The following is a 17,711-nucleotide window of genomic DNA, read 5'->3' on the forward strand; positions in this document are numbered from 1 at the left end:
AAACATAGTCGTACCTTTAAAGAGAGACACAATCTACTAAACTATCTTTGTTTAAAATATACAAATCCCTTAAGCTTTCATAGATAACAATCTTGATTTCAGTCGAAACCATTGAGATCTTGGAAAAAAAAAAGGGAAACGAAATGCAGTGCAACCCACAAGGAATACAACTTTCGGTGGTTTCAGAGAGATTTCTGTATACAAAACAGTGTTTTTTCTTCTAGTACTATTATATGTAGAATAGGCTATATTAGAGAAAGTATACAGCAGGGTATGGCTTACACTAGCAACTTAGGGTCCAAAACATAAATACCTTTTTTTTTTTTTTTTTTAAATCCAAAGGATCCAACAGGTTTAGAAATGCTTAATTAGGGTTTCCTTTAAAGTCTTGGGCCAAAATATGGGCATTTGACCATTGAAATGATCAAATGGAACTTGAAGCCGAAATGGTAAAATACAAGGAAACCAACTTCTTGAAACACGTTTATATATATATATATATATATATGGGACCAACTCCTATCAATTACAAAATTTAGCTTAAGTGCACTAAGTAAAGTGACCTCTTCTTTCCCCCTATAAGGGTTTCCTACTACAATATGTGAAGCCATTTCCACACCAAAAGTTATTTGGGACAGGTGAAATTGTTTGTGAGGCCCAGGATATGCTGTCCACATCATTATCTAGTCATGGATTAATTTTTAAACCAATTTGAATTCTCTATTAATCAATACATAGTATTGAAATTTGTTTGAAAAAGTCAAATCTATTTGAAAAACAGGAACCCTTGAGGAAAAAAATAAAACAAAAACAGAGAAAAAATCCCATGCAAAGTAGACCATACAATTGAGATGGGCAACCAAATTTAACATAGAATTCCAATCTATCCAATGGTAAAAATGAGTGAATGACCAGGTCATTTATCCACACGGTAAAATAAGTCATTGGTTCCTTCTCCCCCACCCCTCTTAAATCTCGAATTGATTTTCATACTAGTAATATTATAAGTCAAGTGTGTCATATTTATAACATATCAATTAGGAGTGTCAATCGGTCGGGCCGGGCCGGTCTCGATCGGGCCGGGCAGGTCTCAATCGGGCCGGGCCGGTCTCGATCGGGCCTATCCAGGCCTGGCGGTGTGAACTCCTTGCACCATGAACGCCCGTTTACTTAAACAGGCCTGGGTTTAGGGGGCATGGTACGGTTTGTAATCAGGGTGGTCGGTGTTGGGCTTTAATTGAGCTATCTTAAACGAGCCTTAAAAAGGCTATGGGCCTCTTTAATTCTAAACGGGCTTCCCCTAAAATCATTTTTTAAGCAGATTAAACTATTGGCTTTACAATTTAAGTATTTTTCTTAGAATTTAAGAAGAAAATATTCTTAAAAAAAGTATTTACAATTTAAGCATTACTCATATTTTGTAGTATTAGTGGTAGAATAGGTATTTACAATTTAAGCATTTTTCTAAAGGGGGTTGGGTTGGTCGGGATAAGTGAGTTGGGCTGGTCAGGCGCCCAACGGGCCACTACTCTGCACCGTAAACTCCTATTTAATACATGGGTCGGGCTAGTAGTAGCCCCGTAAATGCCTGTTTAATAAACGGGCCGGGCTTAAGCCCGACACGTTTATTAAACGGGCCGGTTCAGGTCGGGCCTTAAGCGAGTCAGGATGGGTTGGGCCTACTAGTGCAGGCTCAGGATTGACACCCCAAATATCAATATTCGTATACAAGAAAATTTAGGATGAACTACTTTCTCAGTTTACCTTTGCTCATATATAGTAGCTATATCTGCTTATTTCAAGGCTAAGAATGGCGTTGAACCCACATTTGGATATACCATATAAAATGAATCCTAGTGTAATTATTCAAAAAATAAAATAAAATAAAACTCTACCAACTAGAAAGAGAAAAATTAATTTATATTTAATGGATAAAGTTTTCTTATATGGATTGTGTGGGTAGACAACTTTTTTACCATGTGGATTTATTATTTGGCATTTTGATTGTTGGATGAATGGGGAACCTCTTGGATCGGCCTTGTGTCAAATTTGGTGGCCCATCTCAATCATATGATCCATCATGTATATATTCTTCCCTTTACTTTTCAATGTTCTCTCTCCTTCAAATAGTGCAAATATTTGACTTTCCAATCAAATTTGGAAGCATTACATGACATGTATAGAAGACAAGACTGGTTTGAAAACTAAACTATGACTAGATGATGATGTGGACAATAAGTCATACGTCTAGAACATTTGAGCTCCAAGTAATAATGTCGCCTAGGAAAAATCAGCTGTTAGTGTGGGAATCGCTTTCCACACTGTTGGTGTAGGAAGACGACCCCAAATTTAGTTCTAGCATGAAATAAGCTTTTGAATATTTATTGATCTTATAGAGGGTTAAAATTTTAATATAAATTATCAGGGGAAACACAGAGATGGAACTCTTTGCTTGGCTAGGGGTGTAAAACTTCGGACATTGTGATTGATTGGTATAGGCATAGTGAAGCAATGAAACTTTGGCATATTTAAATTGCATGCCTTTCCTTTATGGAGGAGGGGAGGGGGAGAGGTCAGTAATTAGATCCCCAATTATATCAGGTGTTAATCTCTCAACAGAAACAAAAAGGGCCTGTATTAACAACATATTAAAGTGAATAAGAGAAAAAGGATGTATAAACTTACAAAAGTTGTTCAAGACAAGCCTTTCAAATAGCTCAGGATGCATCATGTCCTGTGCTGAAATCTGAGGATTAAGCCAGGACAAGACATAAGGAGGGCGGCTTGAAAGAGGGTAAACAGCTGCTAGTAATGCCCCCACAGGAAGAACAGGAACATTAAGAGCTTGTAGAGGATCCGCCTACATGGCAAAGTAAAATTACCAATCATTCTCCAATCACATCCTATCTGATTGCAGGTATAAATTTGTCACATTTGAATGGAGGGGAGCTATTCACTAGAAGTTGATGTTTCATTTCTACTTACAAGGGGTAACAGAATTTTAAGTGATGAGTTTGAAGAAGTGTAGTCCAGTGATGATGCCAATGTAGCAACTGCCGCCAATCCAGATTCTCTACCTTTAAAACCTTATACAATGAATGCACCATTACATAATAAATTAATAGCGAAATTGAAACACTAAATAAGACAATCCAGCACAGAGTTAATCTCAGAAACTCTGATACTGCTTAGTTATTGCATACAAACTATAGTAACATACAAGCCAAAACAAGGATAAACTGGACAAGTAAGGAATTATTTCCCACAAAAATTACCCGATAATCAATGTTGAATATTAGCTTGCAAAAGCATCATCCAACAACAAACTCAGCCTTATCCGAACTTAATGGGGTCGGCTACATGGATCCAAGCAAAAGCGAAAAGAAAGGAAAAGTGATAGCATCATCCAAACACCTTAAATAACTGGAATACATAAAGATCAACAATACATGTGCCTTGACAAAAGCTTTTACCAAGTTGAATTAGATTGCAATGCCATCAGCCAAACGCTTTAAATTACATCAAGATCAACAAACCTCTTTCACGACGGAAGTACACATTCAGTACCTAGTAGTCAAGAAAGTATGACTAGGAAAATAAATTTTGATATTATTTTGTCTTAAAGCCTGTAAGGACTAGGAATTGAGACTTCATACCAGAAAAATTACTGCAACTTATTTCTCTCACTTCTTTTTTTTTTGGATTGGGGGGGGGGTGGGGATTGGTTAAACAGAAAGCGAAGGAGAGGAATCGAAAAAAAATACCCTGCAGGAGCTCAAAGAACCCCCTGAAAGGAAGACAAAAAAGGGAAATTACAAGATTACCTAAAAATGGGTTTCAGCTTGCCAATTACCCACCCAATCTTTCCTTTGACCAAATTACCAAAAATTAAGGTGAGAATTACAACAATACCCAAAACAGTGTCCCTCCCTCAGCCATCTACGCTTTTTGACATTTTTAAACCCCCCTTCCCCACTGCAGAGTTTCTTGAAACAGCCCTAACCTAAATTGCAGATACGGTAATAGCCTCCAACAATTGCCATTAAAGGTAACAAACAAAAAGCAGCAACTCAACAAGAGGAAATACCGATCTCCCAAATATCAGAAACTAAAGGTGATGGGAATTAAACTATTAACCAAAATTATGAGGATTCATTGCTCAAATGCATCTGAACAGAGAAGTTAGACCTGTTTCACTGTTTTTGCAATTTCTGAGCCGGTTCCACTGCCAGAAAAATAGTTCAGATGGCATTAGAAAGTGGAGTGGAGGAAGAAGAGGTTAGCTGGAGAGGAGAGAATATCCTTCCTGGATTATGGTTTGTAGAAAACAGCTCGATTGGCGACTCTGAATAATGCGCCTGAGAACCAGTGAAGCCATGATTGAATCGACGACTCTCCCCCACCGCCACCCCCTGGTGCTCCACCTGCACAGCCAAGAACACCTGGTGCCAGCTCCTAGAGGAGCCTTTCCATCTCCTTCACCACACCATGTTTTTTGCTGCCTAACCTGCGGTCATGGTTGGCTAGTTGTTGTGATTATCCACAAAATCTCACTCATATGTTTGTGCAGTGGCAGTCAATCATACCTGTCCACTACTTATACTTGAAGGCCTTCATATGCATTACACTGTTTGGAAAGGATTGAACTCATTTTGATGAAGTTATTGTTTCTGCAAGATATATGCATTTTCGTATATGGTGTTGTATTTTTTGTACAGATCAGTAGTGGAGATTTGCGTTGCTCGAATGGGTTCTGATGAATGGATATGATTTTTATTTGGTATTTTATTTTATCGTATTTCAGTAGCTTATGTTCTAGGATTGATGTAATAACTAAAGTAGTTTGAATTTTATTGTCACTACCCCCCAAATGGTTTGTTTGTGACCTTCAATTTGTCAAGGGGTCAATTGTTGACCCTTGGGGATTACTTTGTTGGGTTTATGAGAATTCTTTAATATGGAGTTTTTATTTTGAAAAGTTATTGTCTGAGTTTTTCAGAGTGCATTGGGAAGATCAAAGTCTCAGAATCTTAACCCTAACGGGTTTGGGTCGTGATGGATCCTTTGTGAGGTACTGAGACCATCTTTGAGGGTATTCAAAGTGTTGTTACAGCCTTATCGCATGACCCATCAATCCTCCTTAAGGCACAGAAGATTGGAAGCAAGATCATACCCTGTGGCACTACTGTTTGAGTTCCTTGGCAGCAACTTTTGATGATTAATACTCCTTCCATCCAACCATTAACTTGAGCGAGCCTCTCTTTTGGTATGTTACTACCCCAATCCTAGGCTTCTTCAACTGTTTTCATGGCCATCCAATGTCTACAAACCCCTCAGGTAATGAATTTCTATTTTCTAAATTTTAATAACTCTGTTGTGGCTGCTATATTTTTGAAGTGTTGAAGGTTTTTTATGTCCTTACCTTCAACTGGAATCACAGCCCCATCAGGGTTAGTTTAGGGTTGATTTACTGCTGTCTTCAGTTTCTATTTTTAGGAGTTTCTTGTTCATTAAGTTCCTGGTTTTCCTGTTACTTCCGACAGTGAGGATTCACCTTACTGTTTGTTTAATTGGTGTTTAATCTTATGATAGCATATTGATCTTGATATTTGGGGCAACATAGTGTCCAGCGTCCTATTTTGTTTCCCTAGCTGTCAAGTCTATTTACTGGTTTAATGTTACTGTTAACAAGAGACTACCTAGCTGTCAACCAGTCCTATTGGTCCTATCATTGGGTTAGGTTTCTAGCTTGCTGAATAGTGATCTTAGTCCCATCAGTTCTCATCCAATCCCAGCATCATTAACAGAAGTTCCATTAACAAAAAAATACAAAACAATGAAATGAAAGAGATCAGAGCGTATATACGAACCACAAAGTTTGTAGCACAATCAACATCACCATGATCATCAAACAATAAACAATTTCAATTTCAAAAGTCAACAACATGACCAAATTTTACTGAAGCAGACATAGTACTGAGATGATCATCAAACAATTAACAATTTCAATTTCAAAAGTCAACAACATAGCCAAATTTTACTAAAGCAGACAGTACTGAGACAAATACAACATAGGTCAGCATCTTACCATATTGTGACAGCATTGCATACAGCAATATTCCCCCCATAGAATGTCCAATTGCAAGCAATTTACCATCCTTTGGATTGTTTAGACTCCTTATGTATTCCATCTATATTAACAAAATTCATGACTGTCACAGTTTATCACATAGATTTCATAAATAAATCAACTTTATATAATACTATTAGCAGTTTACAGTTTGCAAATCAACAAGAAGATGCATCACGAGGTACCAAATGGCACAATAAAACTTAAATGAGTAATCACATTCACATCCTTTTAGCCAGAGAATGTCACCTCACCGTGGCAGGAACATCCTCTTCCAAATAGTTATCGAAGTCCCAATCATACTTCACAATCAAATCAAGTTGTTTCTGGAAATCCTCTATGGTTGTAGTCAAACGCTCTTGCAAATCAAACAACTGTGGTGAAACAGATCGTTGTCCTTCAATAATATTTACAAGCCTTTGACTCAACTCCCTGATTTGGCCAGTAATAGCAGATTTCTGCCTGGCTTCTAACAAACCTGAAAGTTTTCCCCTGATGTCATTAAAGCGTTCAGATAATTGAGCATCTTCTAAGAGTTTTGATATTTGATCAAATAATTTAGCAGACATAATCCTTGCTTGACCTTCACTGAGAAAGCCAGAGAGTTGTTCTGACAAACGGATAAATGTTTCTGTCAACTTTGTCACCAATCGTGATTCATCCCAAGGTGTCAACGCCTCTATCTTGTTTTCCTTGACAGCTGAGGCTTCAGAATCCGGCAAAGCACTGGTATTAACATTTGACTTTTGCTCAGTAGATAAAGCACCATTTATCAGGCCCCCAGCAGAACATTCCATCAGCTCAGTTATTGCACTATTACTGGAAGAAGGCTCAACTGCTTTGTAGTCTTCAACCCTTGTGCTCAATCCAGAACCTCGAACTTCAAGAATCCATGTATCATATCCTTGACTTGACATGTAACGTGCAAATGAAGACTGTGAGCAGTGAACACACATTAGTAACATGTTGAAGAATATGGATGACAAAGATTGATAGGTTACCAAGTTAAATGCAGAAAATTCACTCAACCAACTGATATTTTCTTATGCTTCTGCTGATTAGAAATTTTTCAATGTTGGGATTTCGACCATAATTAGAAATATGCATGTGATAAAACTACTAAATGGCCACTCTAGGTTATGGCAACTGGCAAACACAAAAAAAAAGCTAGTACAAATCAGTTCAGAATTAAAAAACTATTGAGAATGTTGAGGTTATCGGGATTAGCGCTAATCTGAGGACCCGATAGGGGCCTTTTGATCCTATCAGGTTCCTATTTTGCTTCTAGGGTTTTATCCTTATGTGAGGGGTAGTCTTGTAACTTTGGTCTATTGTTTTAGGCTATTAATATAACATAATAACCTGCTATTGGTAATCCGCTGCAAGAAAGGTATCAGTCTGTCTCAAAGGAAGTATGTGGTGAATCTTCTATCTGATACTGGGATGCTTGCATCCAGACCTGTTGATATTCCTATGGATCCTCACCAAAAGTTTGGTGTGGATGATGGTGAACCCTTCTAGGATGTGCATCAGTACAGAAGCTTGATTGGCTAGTTAATCTACCTCACTTTGACTCGTCCTGACATTTCCTATGCCATTGGAGTTCTTAGTCAGTTCATGTAGTCTCCTCAGAAAGCACATTGGCTAGTTAATCTACCTCACTGTGACTCGTCCTGATATTTCCTATGCCATTGGAGTTCTTAGTCAGTTCATGCAGTCTCCTCAGAAAGCACATTGGGATGCTGCTGTTCGTGTTCTTCGCTATCTCAAAGGTACCTCAGGAAAAGGGTTGGTTTACCGTCCTAATCGGCATATGGACCTAGTGGGGTATTCTGATGCTGATTGGGCTGGCTGTGCTAGTGATCGAAGATCTACTACTGGATACTGCACATTTGTTGGAGGAAATCTTGTTACGTGGCGCAGCTAGAAGCAAACTACTATTGCCCGGTCCAGTGCAGTGGCTGAGTACAGAGCCATGGCTCATACAACTACTGAGTTGATGTGGTTGCGGTCGTTACTTTTGGAGCTGGGATTTCCAATGACCAAGCCTATGAAAATGTATTGTGACAACGAAGCTGCTGTTTATATTGCTAGTAATCCGGTCTTCCATGAGAGGACCAAACACATAGAAGTGGACTGCCAATTTGTTCGTGATGCTGTTCTAAAGAGGCTGATTGAGACTCCGTTTGTTCCTTCCTCGGATCAATTAGCTAACATGTTCACTAAGTCTTTGTTTGCACCTACTTTTCGCAATGATTATACCAAGCTGAGCATGGGTGATGTGTATGCTCCAACTTGAGGGAGAGTGTTGAGGTTGACCCAATAGGGGTCTTTTGGTCCTATCGGGTTCCTATTTTGCTTCTAGGGTTTTATCCTTATGTAAGGGGTAGTCTTGTAACTTTGGTTTATTGTTTTAGGCTATTAATATAACAAAATAACCTGCGATCAGTCTAATTCTGGACTGATCGCAGGCTGCTCTGTTTTGGATTGCTATCAGTTTCATCTTCTTCTCTCATTCTTCTTTCTCTTCTCTTCTTCTTCTCTTTTCTGGTTTCTGGTTTTGGTTACAAGGTTTAATATTGCAACAGAGAAATGAAGTTAAGACAAGTAGTAGACATAATGAATTGGTAACAGAGACTACAGATGGAAAGGAAGGCACAGGACAAGAAATAACTAGAACAGGCTTCAAGTATCATTAGCAACATAATTCAAGCTTCACCCAAATACCTTAAGCTTCACCCAAATACCTTAACCCCAAATCATTTTCAGTCTGGCTTTGTCCTATAAGAGTCTTCATCTTTCCCCAAATTCCTCTTTCATAGTTGATGCACATCGTTAAATCAACATTTTTGGTACCATAATACTCTGATGTAGTTATGATACAGTCTTCTCTTAGAAAAAAGGAGGGGAAAATCAGATCTGTACCTTTTTGGTTTGATTTGGTTTACTATAGAACCAGTTTACGTTTACATGAAACTCGTGACCAGCATTGCAAGTGAAATTTTCTGGTTTCCTTAAACTAGGAGTTGTGGGACCCATTTGAAAGAGGTTTAAAGCTTGCAATTTGGAACTCCTGAAATTTAGGAACCATATCACCATACAGCTCATTGGAGGTCTTTAAAAAGGCTAATGGTTTCCAGAATTCCAGGACTTCAGGAAAATAATCTTCAGCCCAATCATGGGCTAGTTTTTAGGAGTATATTGCTCTTATCTTTACTACTTTTAGTTTTCTAATTGGGTTGAGATAATGCTTATAAATTCCAGTCCTGAATATTGTCAGTTTCCTTCTTTTATTCAGTATCATTAATGCATTCGAACACTCCATTCATAGGCTAATGCTATAGGATATAGTTTGGGTTTGGGTTTTTATTATTTTGTTTCTGTTTCCTTTTCCAATCGTGATCAAGTTTCATAGTCGGTTATCAAAGCATGTAAAGGGGAAACCCTCCATATGATTAGATTGGATGGAAAATAGTTAATTTGTTTTAGGAAATGATGTTGTTGCCTCTATTTTGTCTCCCCTCCACACTTTTTATTCTTATCTCTCTCCTCTCTCCCTTTCCATCTTGCAATTTCTCGTCTCCTCAATTTCTCTCTTCCCACCCACCACTGACATATCATTCTTGTTACCTGTAGAGCCTCACTGAGCAGCTTAGTCGACCAGGACCATCCAAGATCATTCTTTCAAATCTCCAGTAGGAAAGTAGCAGGATTTGGAATGGCACGATCTTTCTGTATCCCAATTGGCTGGATATCTGAAACCACGATATGGTGCATTCCTCAAATTTATTAGGGTTTTCTTTCTATGTTCTAGTTCCAAATTAGAACAGTTTACCTAGTTCACATTTCAGGTCAAAGAAAGGGTAGAAAATTTATTGGCATGCATTTCTCTGATAGCTGTTAATGGATCACTAAGTGGAAGATACAAGAATCAAGATAAAACGGCTTCCTAAATCTCTTTGCCATTTCTCACAATTATCGGATAAGCTTTGATACATCAATCTTCATCCCCGCAGCTCCACCCCCCCCCCCCCCCCACCACCCACCACACCCCACCCCCAAAAAAAAGCAAAATTAATCACATAAATATCACTACACTCAATTTTCAGAACAAAAAACTGAACAGATTATCAACCCCAAAGAGGAAAATCGACATAGAAACCAAATATTGTAAACTGTTTGTTTACCAACTATGTTAACATGAGAAAAATGCAATGCTGTATTTTAATTCAAAGAAGAAAATGAGTGAGTAAATGAATAAAACAAGCCAATGGCCAACTGGAAATTGACACATTAGAGACGCATACTACACTGATTATTCTTTGGTTTAATAATATTGTAGGACCTTAAATGGAATTAGGACTACAGTCGCAAATTGTTAGATTCCTCTAAAATGGTTTTGGCATCTAGCAAGTGCTGCAAGCACTTATTTCTTGTGGATTCAATATTTCTACTGAATAAAATTGGAAAGGTTCAAAATTCCAAATAATCCCAGAGAAATGAAGCTTCGTATCAGTTCCTGCTTTTGCTACCTTACATCCCCCCCTCCCAAACCAAAAAGAAAGAAATGAAACACAAGGGGAAACTCCAAACTAAGAGAACCGTGTCATCTTTTACTAACTTAAGCGTTGTACTGATAATGAAGTCGATAGGCAAGACCAGAATATGGACCAAACTAGCAAAGGCGATCATGATTTAAAACTTTAACGGATTCTCAGACTGTTTATCCCCCCCCCCCCTTTCTCTTCTCTCTTGAACCAAATGGCAAGCTGAAGCCCAAATAAAAACCTTAAGCAAAATAATCACAAAGAATTGAGAGAACGAAGAATGAAAGAGCTGGCTCACCTCAGGAGAGAGGTCAAATCCAATGGCATTCGTTCCCACCCCGGACAAAAGCAACAGCGGATGATTCCTTGAAGGGGCCTGAAATTGTAAGACGAAGTGAAAACATACAAGCAAAATGAACAATCAATCCCTTACACAAGTTAACAACGGAATTTTGGCAGCGGAAACAGGAAATAGATGAAATGAAGAGAGAAGGTGCGGGAAATCAAGTCAGGGTCAACCTTGGGAGTAGGGATGTAGCGCCAGAGAGCAAGCCTCCAATTTCCATTGGCAACAGATACGTAGTGAAGCTCATCGGCCGTACAGATCGAAGGCTTTGTGGCTGGGTTCTTCTCTACTGTCGCCTCACTCGCGAAGGAGGATGACGACGATGGCGACGACGACGACGACGAGGCCCTCACGCTTTGACTCAAACTAGACCTCAACCTCAACCCCGGCAACTCCAAATGTACGGCGGGTCCATACGCGGCGATGCGAAGCGCAGGCCTTGTCTCCGGCGGAATTGGGTTCAAATAACAGGTGGTAGTCGCCAGATGCATCGTCGATCAAAGGTCCAGTTGGATTATACTGATAATATCCTTCTCTCCTTCTTCCCTTCCTTCCCGTTCTCAGCCTTATTGCAGATTTGCATAAGAGAAAAAGGCTCCGACAACAATGGAGTTCTATCCTTAACAACAAATACAAAAATGGCGCTTTTTGCTATGGCTTTTGCTTTCTCCTCTCTTTTTCTTTTTCCCATTGTCGTTGTGACGGATTAAATCGGTTATGACTTATGTGACAAAGACAAATTACCAGCCTTGTCAAGTATTAATAAGTCTACGAATAGTCTAGGGTACGTATACATATGGATATAATTTTCCTTCAAACTATTATATATTCATATCTGGTATTTTTTTTTTTTTTTTTTACTAACAACGGGTATTCAAGCTTTCGACCTAACTAGTCCCGCGTATATGGTACCCTTATCCTTTGAAAAATATTAAAATCTAAAAAAATATTTGCGAACTCAAAAAGATTGGCCGAATCCATTATGCAAAGCTAAAGCCTTGGTTTGTAACCGGCTTTATTTATAATAAGATTCTACATAACCAAAAATATAGATAGGATGTGGAATTGTCAATGGTGAAATATGTAAGGTCACTTAGATTTTTTTTCATTTTTTCTGATAATGAGCATATAGCCCTTAAATAAGGGTCCGAATTTTCCAACATGGTCATCGTTGGTTTGTTCTAATATAAATGGATAGATACAGATAAGCACCAGTGACATCAAAAGAAACATAGACAATATGCAATGACACTTGTGCCCTCAATTCCATCAAACAGTTTTTTTTTTTCCCATCACACAGTTGAAGGCATGATCTTATACATTATCGTAAATAAGACTTTTTGACTTAATAATAATAATAAAATCCATTATAAACGACAAGTCTACACTCTATAGTCTACATACCAAATTCCAGATCCATCTGAAATGCCTCATGACACAATTAAGTCACCTAACCAAGCTCAAATGGGCTCCCAGTAGGTCACCTAAAAAATTTAAAGGTGGGAACGGATTCTTTTCGAAAGTGGAGAAGGTAGATGTAACAATTTTACTCTCTTATTGTGAGTTTGTGACCATGTGGTCTTATGTGGACCTCATATGAATAATAGTATAATTCCATCTTTCAACCTGTCAATGGTAGGAAACCCTTCCCACAGTTTTATACTGTGTTTTTGCTCCCAACATTGTAGAGGGGCGTAGCTCATGCCTTAATCTTCATTTGTCCTCATTATTATCTTCTTTCCATCCAATTTTTTCAAACAACCTTGATTGTGGAAAATGCTCAATGGCACTTTCTCTTTTTTGGGAGGGGAGAATAATGAAGAACCCACAGCTTACCATTCAAGTAATCTAGATAAACCCTTGACCCCATGTAAGACGATGGAGGCCTATTAGAACCTCAAAAGCCTCGCGTAGGTTGCCCAAAGAGATGGAGACAAGTTGAACCATGGATCAAGGGATTGGTCTTCGATTGGCTGCCCCGGATCAGTACAGACAATAAGTACACTTATCAAAATAGACTCAGAAACTCAATATCTTTGAGGGTAAAATTGTCTTATATGATCTATCTCGATTTGGCAGATACCCGATACATCACACCATGACTTTTTTTTTTTTGGTAGAAACATCAAACCATGACTTGAACCTATATATGACCTTTGCTTTCTTTCTGAGGCCATGGTCCCTTGCCAACAAAGTTACTCATTGGAGTTTCACAATGGCATACTTTTTGGAACTTCTAACGTCGTCCTCTCACTCATCAAAACCCATCCATTTGGACTCCTTCCCAAGTGGCTTGAACAAAATGGGAGCAACGGAAAAATTGAATCTTTGGTCCATGCCTTTCTTTGTTATATTGTTTTTTGTCAGTATAGACGGAAGTACATATTACCTAGTTTGAAACAAAACTATAGAGCTATAAAATACAAAGGTTAGTTCTACAAAGTAACAAAGGGGTATAGGACCACATAGAACCAGGGGATCAGAGGGGAAAGAGAGAGAGGGGGGTTGAGAAGGGAGAGGATCCTGGCGATGAGAAGAGCAACCAACTGACTCTTTGGCATCAACCACTAGCTGGCAACATTCATCATCATGCTAGAGTAGGGAGGAAGGGGAATCTAATGTGGAGTCCCAGACTTCAAACATCAACATACACGAGGAAGATAGATGAATGAGCTAAGGATACAAATTGCAAATCAAATGGTAGAAGATAAGGGTTACCTCCCGATTTGATTGTTTATGTAATAAAATTTCAAGCCACCTATTTGCAAGTAGGGTTTTTATTTTGTAATTCCTATAAACTTGAATGAGAAACTTTTGTTATTTTTTATCAAAATGAATGTGAAATTTTTTTATGTTTTTATTTATGTATTTTATTTAAGTAATGGTATATTAAATGACAATTTCATTAACAAAGTACTTCCTTATTTAAATAAAATTTGATCATGTAAGTAATTATTGATTTTATTGTTCAGAAGTGAATTTATATAAAGTGATTGCCAAATGTTATTTCTGTTTTTTTTTTTTCTGTTCTAAGGACAATTCTAAAATAGTTTTACCAAACGTTGTTTCTATTCCACTAGAGTGTTCTCATAGCATGGAATAAAAAATGAACACTTCTATAAAAGAGCACTCTCTAGAAATAGAAGTATTGTCAAACAACCCCTTGGTGAGAACCTTCCCTCCATCACACAAACTTTTTTTTTTTTTTTTTTTTTTGGATCAGAAGAAAAGAAAATCATTAAATATTAAAATAAGTGCCCATCAGGATATTAGGATCCCAAGTTAAAGTTTTCAAGTTCATAGCCTTGATACAAACCCAATTTTGCCTTGCATTTTTGCCATCTAGAGAGTACATTCTTTAGCACTTCATTGTAGTTTTGGACAGAAGCTTAAGAAAGATGTTGAAGTGACAAGATCGATATTCCTTCATTCCCAATGAAGATCGATATTCTTTTGTTCCCAATGATCCCACTACATAAACTTAATTAAGGGCAAAACTGAATTGTGAGACAACTCATGTAATTAAGAAATAGTTGCTACATGAATCAGTACCCCGTCCTCCTAAAGAATAAAAGAAGGATCGAGTTTTCCTTCACCTACGGTCAAGGGATTTCATATGGTGTGTAGAGGGTTGGGGAATAGTGAAGAGTATTATCAACTATATGCAATAGGAGTTGAGACTTGAGAGTAGTGATGACCATAGAAAAGTTGATGTTTCCTCTAGCCACCGGTATGAAAACTTTCGCTAAAAACAGAAAATTGTTTATAGTATCAATTCTATACAATTTGCCACATAAGAGTATCTCGTGATGTGGACTAGGGCAATCTAAGTTGGAAGGGGTTATTATACATAATTTAAAATGTGAGGACCTTAGTTATAATTTTTAAAATATCGAGAGACTCTTTTGGTGTAGTTTCCTTCACCCCAAGGATTTAGTTCAAAGATCGAAAATTCAAAAAACATTTTTTGATCGATACCAACGATACCTATATATCAACCAGTCCAATATCATTACCTTACTCACTCCTCCACCTCGATCATCAACCTCTTTCTTTCTGTGGGTTCCATTTCGTTGTAAGGGTAGCAAGGAAAAGGAAGTGAAATATTTGTATTTCTTGTAAAATATATTTCATTTACCACAAAATTTGAAATCAAACACAAAAAATAAATTTTCTCTTTCAGGAACAAGATTACTACCTGTGTGATGCAGGGGAAGCCAATGAGAGGAGGGGCCAGGCATCGGCTAAAGGGGGGTTGGGACGGTCATTTTGCCCTTCCCCTGAAAGGGTGCAAAGCTATAGGATATATGCACCCTGGCATAGATCCTTGATTTTTTTTTTTTTTTTTTTTAACACTATATTTCACTTTTCCTATAAAATATTTGTATTTTCCTTGCAACAAAATGGGTTGCTGTTTTCTCCTACTTTCTGAACAGCTAAACGATTCTGTGTGGAGGAGGATTTGGTCTTTACATACTCTCCCAAAAATTAAACCTTCATGTGGAGAGTCTGTGCTGAAGGGATTGCATCAGGTGAGTGATTACAATTGAGAAGGGTGCCAATAGATCCTACTTGTAGCCATTGTGGATTGGGAATTGAAACAGCAAGTCATATACTGTTGGAATGTGACTTTGCAGGGTGGGTATGGTTCGGAAGCTGCCTATCGTATACCCTTCCTCGTGATCAATCTCCAAATTTTCCAGATTGGTTGGACAACTGGGATAATCTTTTTAAATCTGATAAGAGATTAGCATGTAAATCCATCTCACAAGCATCCGTTTTTGTGCTAGTATCTATGGAGGGCGAGGAATGACAGAATCTTCAATGTTAAAGTTTGGACCCGACAAGAAGTTATAATGGTCGCTGAAAATGCTTTCTAGGAATATGTTGTTGCTAATCAAGTTTCTCAACATAAGCGGGTGTTAGGATCAGCACATGGTGTTGCTCAAAATCGATGAAAGGCACCTACTATAGGCTACATTAAAGTTAATTGTGATGCATCTTTATCACATGGATCATCAAAGGGAGGTTTGGGATTGGTTTTCCGTGATCACAGGGTCTGCTGATTAAAAGCCATTTCTATTCCACATCACTTCTCTGTAGCTAGTCATGGGGAAATCTTTGCTATTCATGCAACTCTATCATATGCATGGTCTCCAAGTTTTACCAAATTGCAGATCGAATCAAATAGTAAGGAGGCTATCAACTATATTCATGCTCAAAAGGAAAATCCCCCTTTGGAGGTAGCTTTAATTGTTGGCGATATTAAGCACTTGAGTACATCCTTTGATTCTGTATTTTTCTCTTATATTCCACGAGATCTGAATTGTGTAGCAGATGCTCTGGCTAGGAAGACCCTGTGTAGCATGTGTATGATAGATTGGCCATGTTCCATTCGTTAGCTGAACGATTTTTGTATGCCTGATGCCACTATTTGTACGCATGAATCTAATCAATTAACTCTTTCTTCACCAAAAAAATAAATAACAACTAAACACATCCATATTGAAAAATCGGTGACTTGAATCGGGAATTGGCTGGGACTAATCCCAATTTCTGTTGTTCTGAATCGAAATATTCCTATCAAGATTCCTTTGAATCGGTGGTGGTTAGACCAAATGACTGATTCTAGCCTTCTGGGGTTACTGTGACCGATTCCGGATTTGCGCCGATCGGAATCGTCAGAGGACCGATTCCTATTTTTAAAACCCTGATCCATATGGTTGATCGCGGAAAGTGGGAATACCTGAAACTGCTTGATGCGCCAATTTGAAAGAACATAAAGAGTACTGAGTGCCGAGAACTTGCAAGTCCTTTCTCGTTACCACTTTAGCATCTCTGGTCACTTCGTCTGTTCGTCACAGCAGAGAGACAATCTCCGTCGTTAGAATCTTCGAAGACGAGGAAGTTACCCAAATCTGCTGTGCTGTGTTGACGGAGAACTACTTGTATAGTTTCAAATTCAAGATAGGAAAACAATGTCTTCTTCTTCGAGTAGCGTAGAAGTGGAGAGAGCTTTCATCGGAGCTGGTTGTAATAGAGTCGTCAATAATGTCTCATGGGGCCCCTGCGGTTTAGTTGCTTTTGGTGCCCAAAACGCTGTCGCCATTTTCTGCCCCAAGGTTTGATCTTCCTATGTTGTGTTTTTATTTTTAAATTTAAATTTCCTTGAAATATTTACTTAAAATCTTCTCCTTTTTTTTTTTTTTTTTTTTATGGATTCAGTTATTTGAGTTTGTTTGCAGACTGCCCAGATTTTGACCACGCTTCCTGGGCATAAAGCTTTCGTCAATTGTACTCAGTGGCTTCCGAGTTGTAAGGATGCATTCAAAGGTACCAACTTTTCTATTTAATTTTTCCAATCAGCTAGAAATCTTCCTGTTACATGTTTCTCATTGAACTTAATCAAGATGTTGAGGACAGGCTGTTTGATTAGGAGCAATTATGATTTTATGCACTAATGAATCTCCTTGTTTATCCACAGTTCAACAGTTGGAGAAGCACTTTTTGCTTTCAGGGGATACTGATGGTGTCATCATTGTATGGGAATTCTCTCTTAAAGATGGAAAGGTACGTGCTGGGGTTTCTAGGATTTGTATGAAATTGAATGCCATACATGCTATTGCCTAAAGGAAACTGAATGCACTGCACCTATTCCTTGTTATGTGTTTAGTGTGCCAACCCCACC

The 17,711-nt window shown here is 38.2% G+C and overlaps 2 protein-coding genes across 3 annotated transcripts in view; one reads left to right on the forward strand and one right to left on the reverse strand.

Moving 5' to 3' along the window:
* Window positions 1-1,367: 1,367 nt before the first annotated feature.
* LOC122079982 lies at window positions 1,368-11,713 on the reverse strand. 2 transcript variants are annotated; one of them, XM_042646920.1, is made up of 7 exons: window positions 11,197-11,713; window positions 10,976-11,053; window positions 6,714-7,065; window positions 6,385-6,608; window positions 6,089-6,191; window positions 2,986-3,086; window positions 1,368-2,860 (listed from the first exon to the last, which is right to left on the reverse strand). In XM_042646920.1, exons 1-7 carry the CDS (start codon window positions 11,512-11,514, stop codon window positions 2,549-2,551), a joined length of 1,488 nt encoding a protein of 495 aa, XP_042502854.1. In that variant the 5' UTR covers window positions 11,515-11,713; the 3' UTR covers window positions 1,368-2,548. The 2 variants fall into 2 exon arrangements, with proteins under 2 accessions (XP_042502854.1, XP_042502780.1); XM_042646846.1 differs by having other exon boundaries at window positions 1,384-2,860; window positions 6,385-7,065; window positions 11,197-11,712.
* A 5,044-nt stretch (window positions 11,714-16,757) lies between these two features.
* Window positions 16,758-17,711, forward strand: part of LOC122068023 (elongator complex protein 2) — a 9,143-nt gene continuing 8,189 nt past the window's right edge. Inside the window, exons 1-3 of the mRNA XM_042632164.1 lie at window positions 16,758-17,145; window positions 17,269-17,356; window positions 17,508-17,593. Of these exons, the coding sequence (XP_042488098.1) occupies window positions 17,002-17,145; window positions 17,269-17,356; window positions 17,508-17,593 (318 nt within the window). The 5' untranslated portion in view covers window positions 16,758-17,001. The remainder of the gene's footprint in view (window positions 17,146-17,268; window positions 17,357-17,507; window positions 17,594-17,711) is intronic.

Source organism: Macadamia integrifolia, chromosome 1 (assembly GCF_013358625.1).
Source record: "Macadamia integrifolia cultivar HAES 741 chromosome 1, SCU_Mint_v3, whole genome shotgun sequence".
Classification (NCBI taxonomy): Eukaryota; Viridiplantae; Streptophyta; class Magnoliopsida; order Proteales; family Proteaceae; genus Macadamia; species Macadamia integrifolia.